Source organism: Heteronotia binoei, chromosome 2 (assembly GCF_032191835.1).
Source record: "Heteronotia binoei isolate CCM8104 ecotype False Entrance Well chromosome 2, APGP_CSIRO_Hbin_v1, whole genome shotgun sequence".
In the NCBI taxonomy this organism is placed as follows: Eukaryota; Metazoa; Chordata; class Lepidosauria; order Squamata; family Gekkonidae; genus Heteronotia; species Heteronotia binoei.
The window spans coordinates 160,439,638-160,456,380 of NC_083224.1; the positions used below are offsets into that span (position 1 = coordinate 160,439,638).

At 42.9% G+C, this 16,743-nt stretch overlaps 1 protein-coding gene across 1 annotated transcript in view; it reads left to right on the forward strand.

Moving 5' to 3' along the window:
• The window catches only part of DENND1B (DENN domain containing 1B), a 272,657-nt gene that overhangs the window by 154,968 nt on the left and 100,946 nt on the right, over positions 1–16,743 (forward strand). The window contains exons 8-10 of the mRNA XM_060232357.1: positions 2,098–2,157; positions 6,090–6,143; positions 6,962–7,072. Of these exons, the coding sequence (XP_060088340.1) occupies positions 2,098–2,157; positions 6,090–6,143; positions 6,962–7,072 (225 nt within the window). The remainder of the gene's footprint in view (positions 1–2,097; positions 2,158–6,089; positions 6,144–6,961; positions 7,073–16,743) is intronic.

Here is a 16,743-nt window from a genome sequence, read left to right on the forward strand (position 1 = left end):
TAGAGAGAGGTTAGTCTTGGCCCTACTCCCTGAAATGCTATTAACTGAGCTGATGAGCATGGAATCTGCTTTTAACTGAGCTGTTGGAGGTGGGTGAATGGAATCTGGAGCGTTCTGCATTCAAAGCATACACTTCATTATTGAGCTGTGGTCCCTTCCATGATATGGAAATCTTGGATTCAGTGGGAGTTCACAGGAGTACAGCTCCTGAACCTTTCTTAGAGTTGCACCTCCTCCTTCTGAGATTCCACCTCCTTGTATGTGCAGCTGCATAACAATCCCTGGATGAGCGCCACCACCTATTTTTCTACAAAATTACCCCTGCTGATACGTAACTGGCTTCTAAAGGCTGCAGCTGTGATCCATCCTTCCCAGTTGGCTTTAATTACTGGTCTGAAGCACCTTCTGCTCTGAATACAATCCCTCCCAGGAGAAAGCCATTAAAGCCCTCTCAGCTCATGGAGCTGAGTTCACTACCAATATTTGCCCCAGTCAATCAGCACACCAATGATTGTTGCTCAGATAGAAATTTAGTGGTATTCAAGAGTATTCTTTGTCACCATTAAATGACCAGATACAAAACGCCATGGTGTAAAGCTTAATTTAAGCTATACTTGAGCTCCTGGAAACTTGTAGCTCTTTTAGGGACCAAAAGGGCTGAAGATTCTGGCACAGTTCCAAGTAAGGACAACCAGTGCTTGCCAATGTGAAGGTAAACTGGTACTGGTTGAAATCAATGCATGGCTCCCTGTTCTTTTTGTCATGCTGAAGTGCATACACATTGACATGAAATTAGAGAGCATTGCCTGTTAGCCACAGTCTTAACTTTGGTCAGGTTTGTAGGTAAAGCATAGTTACATTGATGGTACACCAATGCTTAATTTCTTTTGAATAAAAAATATTTGTACCACTCTAAGTGCTGTTACAAAATTTAGTTCTGAACAGTGTTTACACAGTTGGCAGTCTAGAATGCCATGTTTGACAGCACTCAGTCAGTCCAGAACAAATTAGCATGGTGCTGTAGTAAAAACACGTCCCCCCCTCTAATTGTCACCACCACAAACTCCTCTGGGGATCTGGATGCCAAGCTGTGTTCTTTCAGGCTTTTACACAACAACACCAAGCTTACATAAAGTATTCTGAAAAATGGAATTTATTGTAACCAACCAGTTGGCTTTGTGAACCAGAAGCAGCATGGAATCCAAATTGTACATTTATTTAGACTATTTGCACCTATCAAGCTAGCAGGAATTTAGGAGCTAATTCAGTGGAATTCCACTAATGTGGATGGGACTCACAACCAATGTTAACTCTAATCTGAGAACGTTATCCCCACTGATGTGGCCATTTATTACCATGGTACAATAAGTATCACCAAAAGCCCAGCAGGAACTTTTTTGCATATTAAGCCACACCCCCTGATGTCACCATTGTTTCACACAGGGCTTTTTTGTAGAAAAAGCCCAGCAGTAACATATTTGCATAAAAAAGCCCTGAGTATCACATAGCAAGTAGTTCACTGTTGTAAAAGGAAACACTGGAAAATATTAATTTTCAGCTCCTGGATTATGCAGCTGCTGGAAAAACTAGTCCATCCTTCTTTTACAACTTTCATATCTAAGCACAGTTCTGTATGCAGTGAAAGGATATGAGCTGTTCCCTTAATGCACACCAGTAACTTATTTATTTGGATAATTTCTGTGTATTTTTCCATATAAAAGATATGCTGAAGGCGGCTTACAAAGGTAAAAGAAGAAAACTGCAAGCAGTGCCATAAAATCCATAACAAACATGCAGTAACTAAAATGTAATTTACACCAGTGATCCTTTAATGCACCATCTGTTTCTGTAATATTTCCCCTCCAACCCAAGCACCCTCATTGCTGTTTCTTTTGCGGAAAAAAAAATATATTTGTTGGTTTGAAAGCAAATGTGCAAACTGATGGAGCCATTCATTTTTATGTTTGGAAGATTATCCTGTTCTCAAAGAGAATGTGGACCAGTTATTTTAGAAAGAAGCAATTTCCCATGCTAAGCTCTGTCCTTTGGTTTCAAAAGACTGTTGTGTTCAATTTTTTTTCTCATGTTGGAAAAAAGAACAAAGAGATATTTTTTGCAAGCGAGCAAGTTCTGAAAGACCAACCATGTTTAACAGCGGTGAGTTTTAAAACACTCTGGCTGTGTACAACCTCTCTTGAAAGAAATAATTGCCTGCCAAATGATGTCTCTGTTGATTACAAGTGATTCATACATTTCCTTTGGGAAATGATTACGTTGTGACTCTGGTCTGAAGCAGGTAGTTTTCTTGAACATATTTTCTGTTTAAACTATACTACTTCTGGATTTGTGTTCTAATTGTGTAACAAAATCTTCTTAAACTGTAAAAATAACAATAGTTGATTCTCACTACCTTTTAGGTAACCCACATCCTGAAATACAGAGATGGCAGCATTTTTTCCTATCACTTAAGATATTTAGACTGGCCTATGTAGACATGAGGATAAAATTGCCTGACATCTACTTTAAATGATGGGTCATTATCTAGGCCAGTATCATCTATACCAGTGATGGCTAACCTTTTCAGCTTGGTGTGTCGAAAATCAGGAAAAAGTGTAGTCTTCCTCAGGTCGCGTGTCACTTCACTGTGTCACTTCAAGAAATATCAATAATTTGATGATATTTGCAGCCGATAGAATTGGACCCCCTGGTCCAATCGTTTTGAAACTTGGGGGGGTATTTTGGGGAGAGGGGGATCCCCTGCCCCCACCTGGGGATTGGTAACCCTGCAGGAAAGGGTGTATCTTTTTTTCTTCCCGCCTTTCTCCTCCAGCGCTTGCCAAGGGAAGCCAAGGGGGGGCAACCCAATGCTCCCCTCCCCTTGCTCTTTTGCAACCCACACACAGCCCCCATCGCCCACCCCCTTCCTCCTCTTCCAAGCTGAAAAGGGCAGCTTGTCCTTTAAATCTGAAACCCCGCCTCCAGCAGGCGGCCATGAGAAAGAGCGAGAGAGCAAAGTGAGAAAGATCATGTTGGTTGCAAAAAAACCCCCAGGACCGGGTGGAGGAGGGGGGGGCAGCCCCACAACAGGCCCAAGAGCGACGCCCCCTCGGGCATTGCACCCCACACATACTGCTGCAATGCCATCTCTTCCTCCCCCCCCCCCAGCCGCTCCGTGCAAACAAACGGAAAAAACACGCCTGCCTTGCTCCTGCATTTGCAAAGCCCCAGCATTGCAAAGGCGCGACCCGCCGAGGAGGGCACTTCTTTCCCCCCCTGCCTCTTTTTTTGCAATGCTCTTTTTTTCTTTCTTGCTGTACCCACCTATTTCCTCAGGCCCCGGGGAGGGCGGGAAAAGGGGGTTGCAAAGCTCGGCCCTGTTGCGAGGAGGAGGAGGCGCGTTTGGCTGCCTCTGCTTTGGGTGGGGGACGGGTTGCGCCAGGAGGCTGTCTCCTCCCACCCCCAGGTCAAGACGAGGCGCTGGCAGCATCGGCCATCCTTCCCTCCCACCCCCAACCTTCCCTCCCACCCCCACCCCTGGCCTGGAGCCGGGGAAAGAGGCGGCGGCGGCCCGCTGCACTGCTGCCGCCTCTTCTCGCCTTCACCTTAGCAGCTGCTGCTCCTCCGAGACGGGCTCAGCAGCCTCCGAAGGACTCGCGGCTCGCCACGCTCCTTGGTTTCCGGTGTGTCAGCAAAATTGCCTCGCGTGTCACCAGTGACACGCGTGTCATAGGTTAGCCATCATGGATCTATACTGAATGGCTGCAGAGATCCTTTAATCTGATAATGCCAAGGAATTGAACATGGGACCTTCTGAATACATGGCACGTGGTCCTCTATTAAGCCACAACATCTTCCAAATCAGAAGGAGTTTTCTTTTCAGTGGATACAGTTGGCAGTGTTGGCATTATATGGAAATTTGCAATGTTTTCTTTAATGATGAATGCCATTGTCATCATAATCATATATTATAGTTTAGGGTTACCATATTTTGAAAAGCAAAAAAGAGGACATATCTTCTGACTGACTACTTCAGACAAGTAATCACTATGACAAATCTTATTTTAAATTACGCCCCCCCACACACAAACACACACATTATTTAAGCTGTGATAATTGCTACTAACTAAGAATATTCCTAACCTTCCAACCTAAGAAAGACATTTTCATCATTTTTTAAAAAAAAGAGCCAAAAGAGGATGGGCACTATAAAAAGAGGATATATCCTTTAAAAAGAGGACATCTGGTAACCATATTATAGTTAAAAATGTTTTGCTAGATAATTTTCCAAAATATTTTTGTTGAACAAAAGCACACACATAAAAAATTTAAGCAATATCAAATATCTAAGAATAGTTTAAACAGAAAATAATGAAATTATTGGACTTTTAAGGGTTTGATTCCTGGCTACAATCTGACTTTGTATCCTTCTCTGTGTTGCCTGAATTTAATCTCACACTGAAAATATCACTAATTTAATACTTAGAAAATATCACTAATTTAATACTTCATTTTACTACTTTTTCTCTTTTTACTATTGTTTGTGTTTTACTTGCCTACTAATTTTGATTGTGCAAAATGTGTTACTGAGCCATTGATTTCAGTTGAGGGGTCTGCTGTTATTGACTTGTTTGACCTGAAAATCAACATGAAGCCCATCAATAATACCTAGCAGGCCAATGGCTTGGCTAGAAATGGTGGAAACACTGTGACCATTGTCCCAGCCAATAGCAGCAAGGAATACTTGTGGGGCCAGTTCAGGTTCCTGATAGGCAGTGTTACAGCTTTTTGTTTGCAGTCCCACTAACTGGCATCCAAAACCCACAATAAAAGTGCTATATTTTAAGTTAATCCAGTGCATACTTTTTTGTCTTTTCACTTGAAACACAAAAGTTAACATGCTTCAGTATTACTTTTTGATGGCACATATAAATGGTTTTGGAAAAGATTATACATGTATCTTCCCCAAAAAAATCAAAAGGGAAAAAGGTCATTGACATAAAGAAAAGGAAATGTGGCTTTAAATGAACATTCAGACACCAGACCTTTCAGACCCTTCAGAAAGCCTGGAAGTCTCCTTTTCATGCTCTGGAGGATTCACTATGGCAAATTTTGAGAAGGGGTGCAGAAAGGCATGTCTGCAACCACAGTAACAGTACTAATCAATGTTCCCTCTAAGCTGCAGAGTCTTGTAAGCAAAATTTCTACTTTGTGAGCTACTGGTATTAAAGTTGTGAGCTACTGGCATTAAAGTTGTGAGCTAGTGCATGCATTATTGTGCTCTGGGGTCATCGTTCCTGAGCTAAGACAAAAATGTGTGAGCTGGAGGCTAAAAATCTGTGAGCTAGCTCATGCTGACTCAGTTTAGAGGGAACACTGGTACTAATACAGAATGGAAGAGAGATTCATCTTTGTCCTCTTTTAGTAGGCCATTAATTATACCCAAGGCTTGTCTATGAGTGTCCCATAAATGCACTTCTAGTAAAATTGATCTGCTCTTTTACATTTTTTGTGGATCTTCCTAAAAATATGCATGGATAGCCATATAAACCGACTCAATGGAAGTAAAAATTAAACATGTGTATGAATGATTTACAATAAGATTAGCAATTCAGAGTCTTGAAAATCTTGCCCTGCTGAGTGCCCCCCTTGCCCAGTGCTCCTCCTCCCAGAGGTAAGTGTAAGAAGGGAATGCTGGCTATGAGTACAGGACTTAGTGGCTAAGCAGAGTAGTAGTGACTGTAGAAAAAATGAAAGGTGTTGTCCGTTCTGTCATTTCCAATTTGTACCTATGGTAGTTTTTCATTCTTCTGTTGTTTTTTTAAAGCAAGCCCTTTCCACAAACCATACAACACTGGTGCTGCGTTTAAGATCTACAGAGATGGCAGAATTTATCAAACCACGTTAATTCAGTACAATTTCATTTTTTCAAAATCGGTGTTTTCAGTGTTGTGATTCATTGAACAGAGGTGCTCCCGTTTATTAATAATGGGTGTGATTGTTGCATAAGTCAACTCTGTTTATGGCAAGTTTTTTTAACTCTTGTTTGTCTTTTTGAAACAGTGATGTCATTTTTTTCCTTCCTTAACCAGCACTCATATTTCATTACTCCTGATGTAACTGGCTTGCCAACTGTCCCTGAAAGTGTAAGTTTTTGGAGTATTTGTGATTTATGTGATTTATTATAGTGTATATATTCAGCTATGCAATTCCAAAGACTTAAAGGAACTTTTGTCTTCAGAAGAGCATGTGTGTTGGGGAGAGGTGACTCTTTCTGTCAATTACCCCTCCCAAAAACCCCTCTCTTTGCCTCTGTGCCGACCCTCAAGAAACAAAAATTCAGGAGGGGGTGGCTTAATGTGTTACAGTGGGAGGGGGAAGCAGGAAAGTCTTCCTACATTAAGTCTCTAAGTTGTTGGATATATTCCAGGACATTTCTGTAATATCTATAAAAATAAAACACTAGTTGAGTCCTGAAAATCAATTGGCCTGAATTCTCCTCCCTTCTCTTTAGGTTTCATTCATTCATTCATCCATCTACACACACACACACAGAGAGAGAGAGAGAGAGAGAGAGAGAGAAAGAGAGAGAGAGAGAGAGACTTACAGTTTAAATGTAACTTTCATAGTGCCGGCCGTATTTCATGTATCTGACCAAACAGACATTTGTGCAAAAATCCGTTGCCTGTATGGAGACAAAGATGGGTGTGCCTATGTATAAATGTTTAATGATGAGGCTGGCCAATCTTTCTCACATCTGAATATCCTGGAAGACAATTAACTTTCTGTCTTGCAAATGATAACGAGGTGATGAATTTCAGTCAAATATGCTTATTGTGCAGATTTATTTCTTAAACATGATTAATTTTCCCCACTAGCTAGAAAGAAATAGCTAGTTATAAGCTTATGCACCACTCAATTACCACTGTTAATGTGTTAACAGCCCTTATTCTTTGTTAAACAGAGAAATCTTACTGAATATTTTGTTGCTGTGGATGTGAACAACATGCTGCAACTTTATGCCAGCATGTTGCATGAGAGACGCATCATTATTACCTCCGGCAAACTAAGCACTGTGAGTACTTCACACTTCTCCTTTCAAGTAGAATATATTGAGCATCTTACAAAAAGGCCTCCAGGCCTCTGCAGATTTAAATATGTTCCATATGTACTTATGAGACAATATCTACATACTTTTTACAAAAGATACGGTTTTAATCTAACTCTTGAAGCACAAAAGCCTGATTTATATAAGGCTTACTTGGATACATTAAGTCAGGTTAATTATTTTTTTGTTATCCAGGGATGAGAGTTCTCTAACTCTCTAGAGTTCATTTCTGAGCCTTCCACCCTATAAAGAATTCTTAAGGGCTATTATAAGATCTTTATTATTCACTTGTGGCTTATTCCATTGGAGCTACTTGAAAGAAATCAAGGGGCTGTGATAATAGCTGCTATCCTAAACCTGGTAATAGGTAGATTCATCTTGGTTGCAGAGTAGTGTTTGGGGAGCATATACTGTAATAGCTCTGATTTTGGAGCCGCTTTTCAGGCTGATAATAACTTACTATTCCAAATAGCCTTTTTTATTACAGGTTTTATGTTCCTTCCTATGCTGAAATGGCTTTCTTATGTCATTGCAGATGGTGCCGAGATAAAGAGCTCTGCATTTAGCCACTGTAACCATGTTGAAGTCTTTCGATAGTCTTTTTTGTTTTATTTTTAGCCTTCTCCATGGGGTGTCATTTAGAAGTTTAATCCATCTGTGTTATGATGCAAGTTATATTGCTCTCAAGCCTTCAGGCCTGGTTGTTTGTATACATGTTCCTGCCTGTTAAACGAAAGACTGGTCAGGACTCCCTCAAATATTTCACTTGGACATACTCTCTTTCCTCCTCATAGTTGGTGTTGAGCACCAAATGGTATTGAGTTCCCTTCGCTGTAAACCAACGGACCATATTTGGGATGACTGTAGCCAAGGTTGCTGGAAAATAATGTAACTAGATGGAAAGCAGATTTTACAAAAACAAATCAGCTTGTATAGACAAATATTATATTACAGGGAAAAGAGAAATCCCATGCAGCTTGTATGGTTTGTAAATTCTGTTTTTGGAGCTTTATGGAGCATCTCCTTTTCCTTTATATGATTTTTAGTTGAGGAAAAATGTCCTTATCTGGAGACTTGACTTTATTTGTAAATATATATGGGGTTTTGATTGTTACTTTTTGTAAATAATCACCTCTTAGAAATCATCTAGCGAACCAAACATAATTTAAAAAAAAAATCAGCTCATTTAGTAGAGAAACTGAATATAAATTCAGTATAATGCCACTGAAATGTCTCTTTCTCTGCTAGCTTGGCACACCAAGGGAAGGGTGTAGTAGTCATCTTCTAAGGTTTCAGCCAGGATCTCTATTGGCTTGTTCTTGAGAAAACAAAGGTTTTGAAGCCTAAGGCAGGCGTTGTGGTTTATGAACTTTTTAACAGCACCTGGGATCCTTTTTAAAAAAAACAAAAAAAAACCCTCTGTAGGGTTCTTTTACATAGGGCAGAACTATGCAGATAGCATAGTAGTCCATTCAAAATTTGGAAGATCAGTTGAGATGTTGTGGCTCAGTTGAAGATAATCTGTTTTTTTACCCTGAAACATCTAGGTTCAGACATCTCCAGTGTTGTTGTTTTTTTTAAAGATCAAGTAGTAAGCAAAAAAAGAGCCCCGTGGTGCAGAGTGGTAAAACTGCAGTACTGCAGTCGGAGCCCTCTGCTCACGACCTGAGTTCGATCCCAGCAGAAGCTGGTTCAGGTAGCCGGCTCCAGGTTGACTCAGCCTTCCATCCTTCTGAGGTTGGTAAAATGAGTACCCAGATTGCTGGGGGGAAAGTGTAGATGAGTGGGGAAGGCAATGGCAAACCACCCCGTAAAAAGTCTGCGATGAAAACGTTGTGAAAGTAACATCACCCCAGAGTCGAAAACGACTGGTGCTTGCACAGGGGACTACCTTTACCTTTTAGTAAGCAAAAAAAAGAAGACCTTTGAGACACTGGAAAGCTGTAGCCAGTCTCGGTAGAAAATAAACCATTGTCTGATTCAGTATATCAGTTTAATGTGTACCAAACCTTCACTTCGCATACAGCTGGCCTGTGATGTTTGTTAGAAGGAACTTCTTATCAGAAGCAGCATAGAAAATAATGCTCCATATTGCTTTAGACAGATATACACTGAAACTGCAGTCCTATATGCAGTTTGGGATACGGGTGTATATTTGAATGTTTCCCATCTGAAACAGTGGCCGAAATTCTGTGTTTAGTTTTGGATCAGAAATACCCAAAGTGAAACTAAATGGAATTTTGGGTACTGTTCTGGATTAGTATTGAATGTTGTATTTATTTACTTATACCCTACCTTTCTCTCCAGTGGGGACCCAAAGTGCCTTACATTGTTCTTCTCTCATTTTATCTTCAGTAACAACTAAGGTTTCCAGGTACGCTCCAGTGAGGGATGATGTGTAGGGTTGCCAGACCTGGTTGGGAAACTTTTGGAAATTTTGGGGATGTAGTATGAGGAGCACAGGGACCTTGCTAGGGTATAATGCCATAGAGTCCACCCTCCAAAGTATCTTTTTTCTCCAGAAGAACTGATCTCTGTAGTCTGGAGATGAACTATAATTCTGTGGGGATCCCAGGTCCCACCTGGAGGCTGGCATCCCTAGCTGAGGTGAGTTAGACTGTTAGACAGGCTGAAAGTTATCCAATAAGCTTTCATGGAAGAGTGGGGATCAAAACCTTGGTTTCCCATTTCCTAGTCAAACACTTTAACGACTACACCACAGTGGTTTCATGCTTAATATGAGTTTGACAGCATCTTAAACACTATTCTATTGTGTATGTGAGAACCCTCTTAGTAGTTTTTGGTGGTAAAGTCCTGTACACTGTAACAGTTTTCAATTCTGAACATTGTGTAACAATTCGTTCTATAGAGAGCTTTTGTTACTCGGACCCTGTCTGAGTGTTCTTTTTATGCCCCACTATTTTTAACCCAATAGTTTCTCTGTAACTACCTGGGGTATAATTAAAGAGCTCTAGCAAACCACTTGCCTCAGTTCAGTCAGTCTTTTCCTTCTTCAACCATGTACCAGTGTTCTTGAGTTAAAAAAGGGCAAGATCTCCTACCTCACCTTTTGTTGTGTCAATATGGTAGTCATGAATTTAAAGCTTCTGTAACATTGGGAAGATAATCCAGTTTCTCAAAGTCTAAAATCTAAAATTTTTCAGATTAATTTCTGTAGGTTCACACAAACAGATTATTGGAACAAATCTACAAAGGAGAAAAGACAATAGAATACAGAAAGCAAAAATGAAAATGTTCTTGCTAACAGTCCACTTAACTCAATCTGCAGACTCTTCTGTGCCAGAGAAGATAAAGTTCACATTCTCTCCCTGCAGGCACCTGGGATTGGCCAAACATGACTAAACCTTGCAACTTTGGAATCCACACTTCAGAGGTTTCTTGAGGGTAGAAAGTTCTTTTGGGATCATTGAAGAAATGGTGTGTCTATTCAGACTTTCCAACAAAGGGAGAACTTGATCAATAACAATTACCTCAGGATCCTCAAATGCTCTGCATTTTGTCTTTTTTTAGTGTGGGGTACAAAAAAGAGGCAGAGTGGGGAAATTATCCATGGATTCCAAGCCCCTTAGGTTGACATGGTATACTGACATGACAAGTGGCTATGATGTGACAGGCAGATCCGGCCACAGTGGCTGCAGGGAAAAGTCCGATCTGGGGTTGGTGCTGCAGCAGTGCGATTCTTCCTCAATCTCCTTTTGTCCTCAAGACCAGCTATGTGTGCGTTCTCAAAGGAAGAGACAGCCTGGTGGATGGTGTGCCTCCATGCTTTGCGATCTGAGGCTAGGTCAGACCACTGGTGATGGTTGATGCGACAGGTGCCAAGGGATTTCTTCAAGGAGTCCTTGTACCTTTTCTTTGGTGCCCCTCTATTTCGATGGCCGGTGGAAAGTTCGCCATACAGAACAATCTTGGGAAGGCGGTGGTTTTCCATCCTAGAAATATGCCCTGCCCAGCGCAGCTGCGTCTTCAACAGCAGTGCCTCGATGCTTGTAATCTCCGCCCTCTTGAGGACTTCAGTGTTGGTCACAAAGTCACTCCAGTGGATGTTAAGGATGGTGCGAAGGCAGCGCTGATGAAAGCGCTCAAGGAGTCGCAGGTGATGACGGTATAAAACCCACGATTCGGAGCCATAGATGAGGGTTGTCATCACAACCGCTTTGTAAACATTGATCTTTGTGCCTTTTTTCAGATGCTTGTTGCTCCACACTCTTTTGTGCAGTCGGCCAAATGCACGGTTTGCCTTTGCCAGCCTGTTGTCAATCTCCTTGTCGATCTTGGCATCTGAGGAGATGATGCACCCCAGGTAGCTGAACTGCTGGACTGTCTTCAGAACTGATTCACCCACAGTGATGCAGGGAGGGTGATAATCTTCCTGGGGTGCAGGCTGGTGGAGAACTTCTGTCTTCTTCAGACTAACTTCAAGGCCGAATAGCTTGGCTGCTTCTGCAAAGCAGGACGTCATATGCTGCAGAGCTGATACCGAGTGGGAGACGAGTGCAGCATCATCAGCAAACAGTAGCTCTCGGATAAGTTTTTCCATTGTCTTGGAGTGAGCCTTTAGTCGCCTCAGGTTGAACAGGCTGCCATCGGTGCGATAGCGGATGTAGACACCATCGTCATCATCTAGATCTACTGCGGCTCTTTGAAGCATCATGCTAAAGAAGATCGTAAAGAGAGTTGGCGCGAGAACGCAGCCTTGCTTTACACCTGTGCCTATTGGGAGGGGCTCCGAGAGGTCGTTGCAGTGTCTGACTTGGCCTCGCTGGTCTTCGTGTAGCTGGATGATCATGCTGAGGAACCTTGGGGGACATCCTAAACGTTCCAAGATTTGCCACAGGCCTTTCCTGCTAACGGTATCGAAAGCTTTGGTAAGGTCGACAAAAGTCACATATAGACCCTTGTTCTGTTCCCTGCATTTCTCTTGGAGCTGCCTGAGAACAAATACCATGTCGGTGGTGCTCCTGTTAGCTCTGAAGCCGCACTGGCTCTCTGGGAGAAGTTCTGCAATGGTGGGCACCAGTCTGTTCAGGAGTATTCTGGCAAGGATTTTGCCTGCAATGGAGAGCAGGGTTATCCCCCGGTAGTTGGAGCAGTCTGACTTTTCCCCTTTGTTCTTGTGTAGTGTGATGATGATTGCATCGCGAAAGTCCTGTGGTAGTTTGCCTTGTTCCCAGCAGGTGACAAGTACTTTGTGAAGTGTGCTATGTAGTACTGTGCCCCCATGCTTCCAGATCTCTGGTGGGATTCCATCAACTCCCGCTGCCTTGCCACTTTTCAGTTGCTTGATGGCTTTAACAGTCTCTTCTAGGGTGGGGATCTCATCCAACTCTGTTTTCGCTGGTTGAAGTGGGGTGAGGTGGATTGCTGAATCTTGAACTACGCGGTTGGCACTGAAGAGAACCTGAAAATACTCTGACCACCGGTTCAGTATGGATGCCTTATCTGTGAGGAGCACTTGGCCGTCTGCACTACGCAAGGGACTCTGAGCCTGATATGATGGGCCATATACTGCCTTCAGGGCTTCGTAGAACCCTCTTAAATCACCAGTGTCTGCACACAGCTGGGTTCTCTCTGCAAGCTTAGTCCACCACTCGTTCTGAATGCCTCGAAGCTTGCGCTGGAGGTTGCTACATGCAGCGCGAAAGATTGCTTTTTTCCCGGGACAGGAGGGCTGAGCAAGATGTGCTTGGTAGGCAGATCTCTTTTTCGCCAGTAAATCTTGGATCTTTTGATTGTTCTCGTCAAACCAGTCCTTGTTCTTCCTTGTGGAGAACCTGAGGACTTCTTCAGAGGTCAACAGGATGGTAGTTTTTAGGTGTTCCCAGAGTGCTTCTGGAGAAGGGTCTGTGGGGCAACTGGGGTCCTCAATTCTTGACTGGAGTTTTGCCTGGAAGGCAGCTTTAACTTCGGCTGACTGAAGGCTGCCAACCTGAAGCTTCCTCCGAGGGATACCTCCTCTCCTGGGTGTGGGTTTAAAGTGAAGACGGAGATTGCAGCGTACAAGACGATGATCCGTATGACATTCCGCACTGGGCATTACTCAGGTGTGTAAGACATCTCGAAGGTCTCTCTGGCGCACCAGAATGTAGTCGATAAGGTGCCAGTGCTTGGACCGTGGGTGCATCCAGGTTGTCTTCAGGCTGTTCTTCTGCTGAAAGATAGTGTTGGTGATGGTGAGCTGGTGCTCCGTGCAGAATTCTAGCAGAAGGCGCCTGTTATCATTGCAGTTGCCAATGCCGTGTTTGCCAAGTACTCCTTTCCAGGCTTCTGAGTCTTTACCTACTCTGGCATTGAAGCTGCCAAGGATGATCACCTTGTCCTCTGTAGGGGTCTTCTGTACGAGGTTGCGTAGATCAGCATAGAACTTGTTCTTTTCTGCAGGATCTGCTTGAAGGGTTGGGGCATACACACTGAAGAGTGTTGCATGCTGCTTGTTTTGAAGTGGGAGGCGCATGGACATGTTGGCAGGTTTTCGAGTTTGGAGGCAATGGAGTTCCTGACCATGAAGCCAATGCCAGAAAGGCAGCTCTCAGCCTTTGACTTACCCGACCAGTAGAGCGTATAGCCAGCACCATGTTCTTGAAGACTACCTTCCTCAGGGAAACGAACCTCACTGAGAGCTGCTATGTCAATATTCAACCTGAGAAGTTCGTGGGCAGCTAGAGCAGAGCGTCGTTCAGGGCGACCACTGTCTACTGTGTCAAGCATGGTTCTGATGTTCCAACACGCAAGCTTTAGTCTTTGCACACTTTGTGAGGCAGATGCATGCCTTTTCTTTGCTGTTATTTTTTGACCGCAAGTAAGGATGCCCGTTGACCGCGGCTAGCCAGCTGGGGGGGGAGATGAGCTTTGTTTAGGCCATCTTTTCTAGGCCCCTCTCCGTGTGGAGCAAGCAGTGCTGTCCCTAGATAAGGCTGCTTGGTTGTTCAGGGTGCTGCCGAAAAATGCTTTTGTCTCCGGGTCAGCATCAGGCGACCAATACCCTGAACCGCCTACATGCAGGATCGGGACTGCGGCTTCCAGTGGCATCTTCCACCTGCCGTTTCGCCCCTTGCCCATCGCTGCAGGACTTGATGTGTTGTGGGTTGTGGATGTGGATATGCCCTTCAGGCCTGCGCAGAGGAATTTTTAGGTGAAGCACAGTGTGTGCGGTACTGGCTCCACCCTTTCACCTTGGGGTCATCTGCCATGGCCCAGTAAGCCGGGACGCCGGCAGCGAGTCCTCCAGGTGGTAGGTGTTACATTAACGAGCTCTATCTGCCCGGGTTTGATGTTAGAGTTTTCCTTCTCTTGGCTGGCGAGGTTGGTGAGCCCAGCCTGCCCATCCGGTTATACCGCCGGACATTCGGTCGCACCATGACGTGGCAAACTCTGTGAGAAACGGGGGGGACCAGCGGGAAGGTGTTGCCACGGATGCAGTAATGCAGGAGAGGCCATTGCAGTGACCATCTGCCAGGCATAGCCGGACAGTGACCACGCGGCGTTCACTACACCGGGAAAGGAGAGGCTATGTATTGCACATACACTTTTCCGGGGGGGGGGGCAGGACACCCAGAGGGAGCCTACCCCCCTCCCCCCCATAACATATATATGGTCCTGGAAAATACTAAATTTACACTCTAGGGTTATTCTTGTGTTCTGAAGTTCATTTAAGCTAACAAAATGCATAGTCATCATTGGTTGGCAGGAGCTAGGAACTGTTCCTTGAAACAAGGGAAAACCATGATTGTTTTTGTGTCCTCCCCTGCAAACTCTGTCTTTTTCCATAAGTGGAAGCTCTCCTTGGTGAGAAAGATTGCAGATCATGCAGTTGGAACACTGTAGCTTCAGCTGTGGTAACCTGATATTTGCAGATATGCTAGTCCAGCTTTAGCTAAAATAAATACATAAAAAGAGAGAGCGATAACATTTCGACATCTGCATTAAAGTATGGCATCCTTTCCACCTGCCTGTACAGTAGAGGCCATGCAACAGCCACACTCTACTTAACATATTACTGACAGAATGATGAGAGAGCGCCTGTCAGGCACAGGCCAGCCGGGTGTTGGAGACAAAATGCACAGCCCCAGCTGACTAGTTAGAGAAAGTCTGGAGAGGTACAATTATAGAGGCATATGACAAGCCTTCATGCTTGACTGACTTGAGAACCGATGACATGGCATTAAACAGCAATCCTTCCTACCCAGCGGTCACAAAACAGCAATAAGTCAACTGATGCACTGTTGTAAAATCATGATTTATTCCTTTGCTTTTGAATACACAAGACTACAGCATGATGTTCTGGTAGACTACCACAGCAGGTTCACTTGGGGCCCAAACATCTAGGGCCCGCCTACAGCAGGCATAAAATCAATTCTTGAGTACTACCTTCTTGCAGAAGCTTCCCATACTCACTTAAATTATTTATACAACAAAAGGAATACAAAAGAAAAATGCATTCAAGCATAGATTTATTTTAAAAAAAATTCTGTTGTATGCCCCTAAGATGTATGTATGAGCACAAACATACAGCCATTTATACAAAAATGAACAAATGAAGGATAGGCCAAGTGCGTATGACATAGACATATTTTGCCCTATATGAATGCAGCCATCTCATTGTACCAATTTATGTAAAAATATGGAGAAACAGTAATTAGCATTTTGCTCATTAGTGACAGTCTTTGTACCTATTTCTTTTCTGCAAAATATCTGGCTCATTCTTCCCACAACTTCAATATTATTCTCCTTCTAATTTGGACTTATATCAGAATTATTCCTTTAGCTTGATTACAACCACAAAGTAAAGTTTAACAGTATATTGATGCTAGATTTTTGAAAGATGGTAGCTTTCAGATACATTCAAGCATCTTTGCTTCCCCCACAAAAAGAAGGGCAAGGAGATCTTGAGAGAGACTTGGAGTTATGCCTTTTGTTATTGGTGCTACTGCCCTTAGATAGTGAACCGAAACAGAACTGATAACTTGGAGGTGACATCACAACTCAGTCTGCATGAACTACCATAAACACTTGGTATTAAAGTTAACCTCAAAGATAAAGGACAGCTCCCTTAACAATAGAAAGGATTTGCTAACACTGTTTTAAAGGGAAAAGTTTTCATAAAGAATCAAACAGTAAGGAATGTTAGAAATTGTATCACAATTTGTTTTATTTTATACACATGCTAACCATGAATATATCTAACGCACTCTAATTAAAATGTATTTATTTTTTTTAATTCTGGAAAGCTAATTGAATTATTGTAGCAGTTAATTATTATATGATATGGAAAAATAAATTAGATGGTATATTTCATTTTCAAAATGGTTACAAATGGTAGTAAGCAATTCTGAATAAACTGAACCATGGAACCACTAAGTATTTCCTCATATTTTGTGTGAGAATGACACGTTATATCTTCAGTTTGTGAAATGTTTCATTTAACCTGACTTAGTGAGGTCAAGTGTGAACGGTTGCTAAAATACCGAGCAACTAGTCAGATAATTTGCATGCCACTGACTGGTTGTATCTTACCAGCTTACCACAGTTCTATCCCATGTAGCTTTGTATATGTGTTTACCACATTCTCTTTGTATCCTTTTGTAAGTCAAAAGGAACTCTTCTCACTCTTTTGCCTG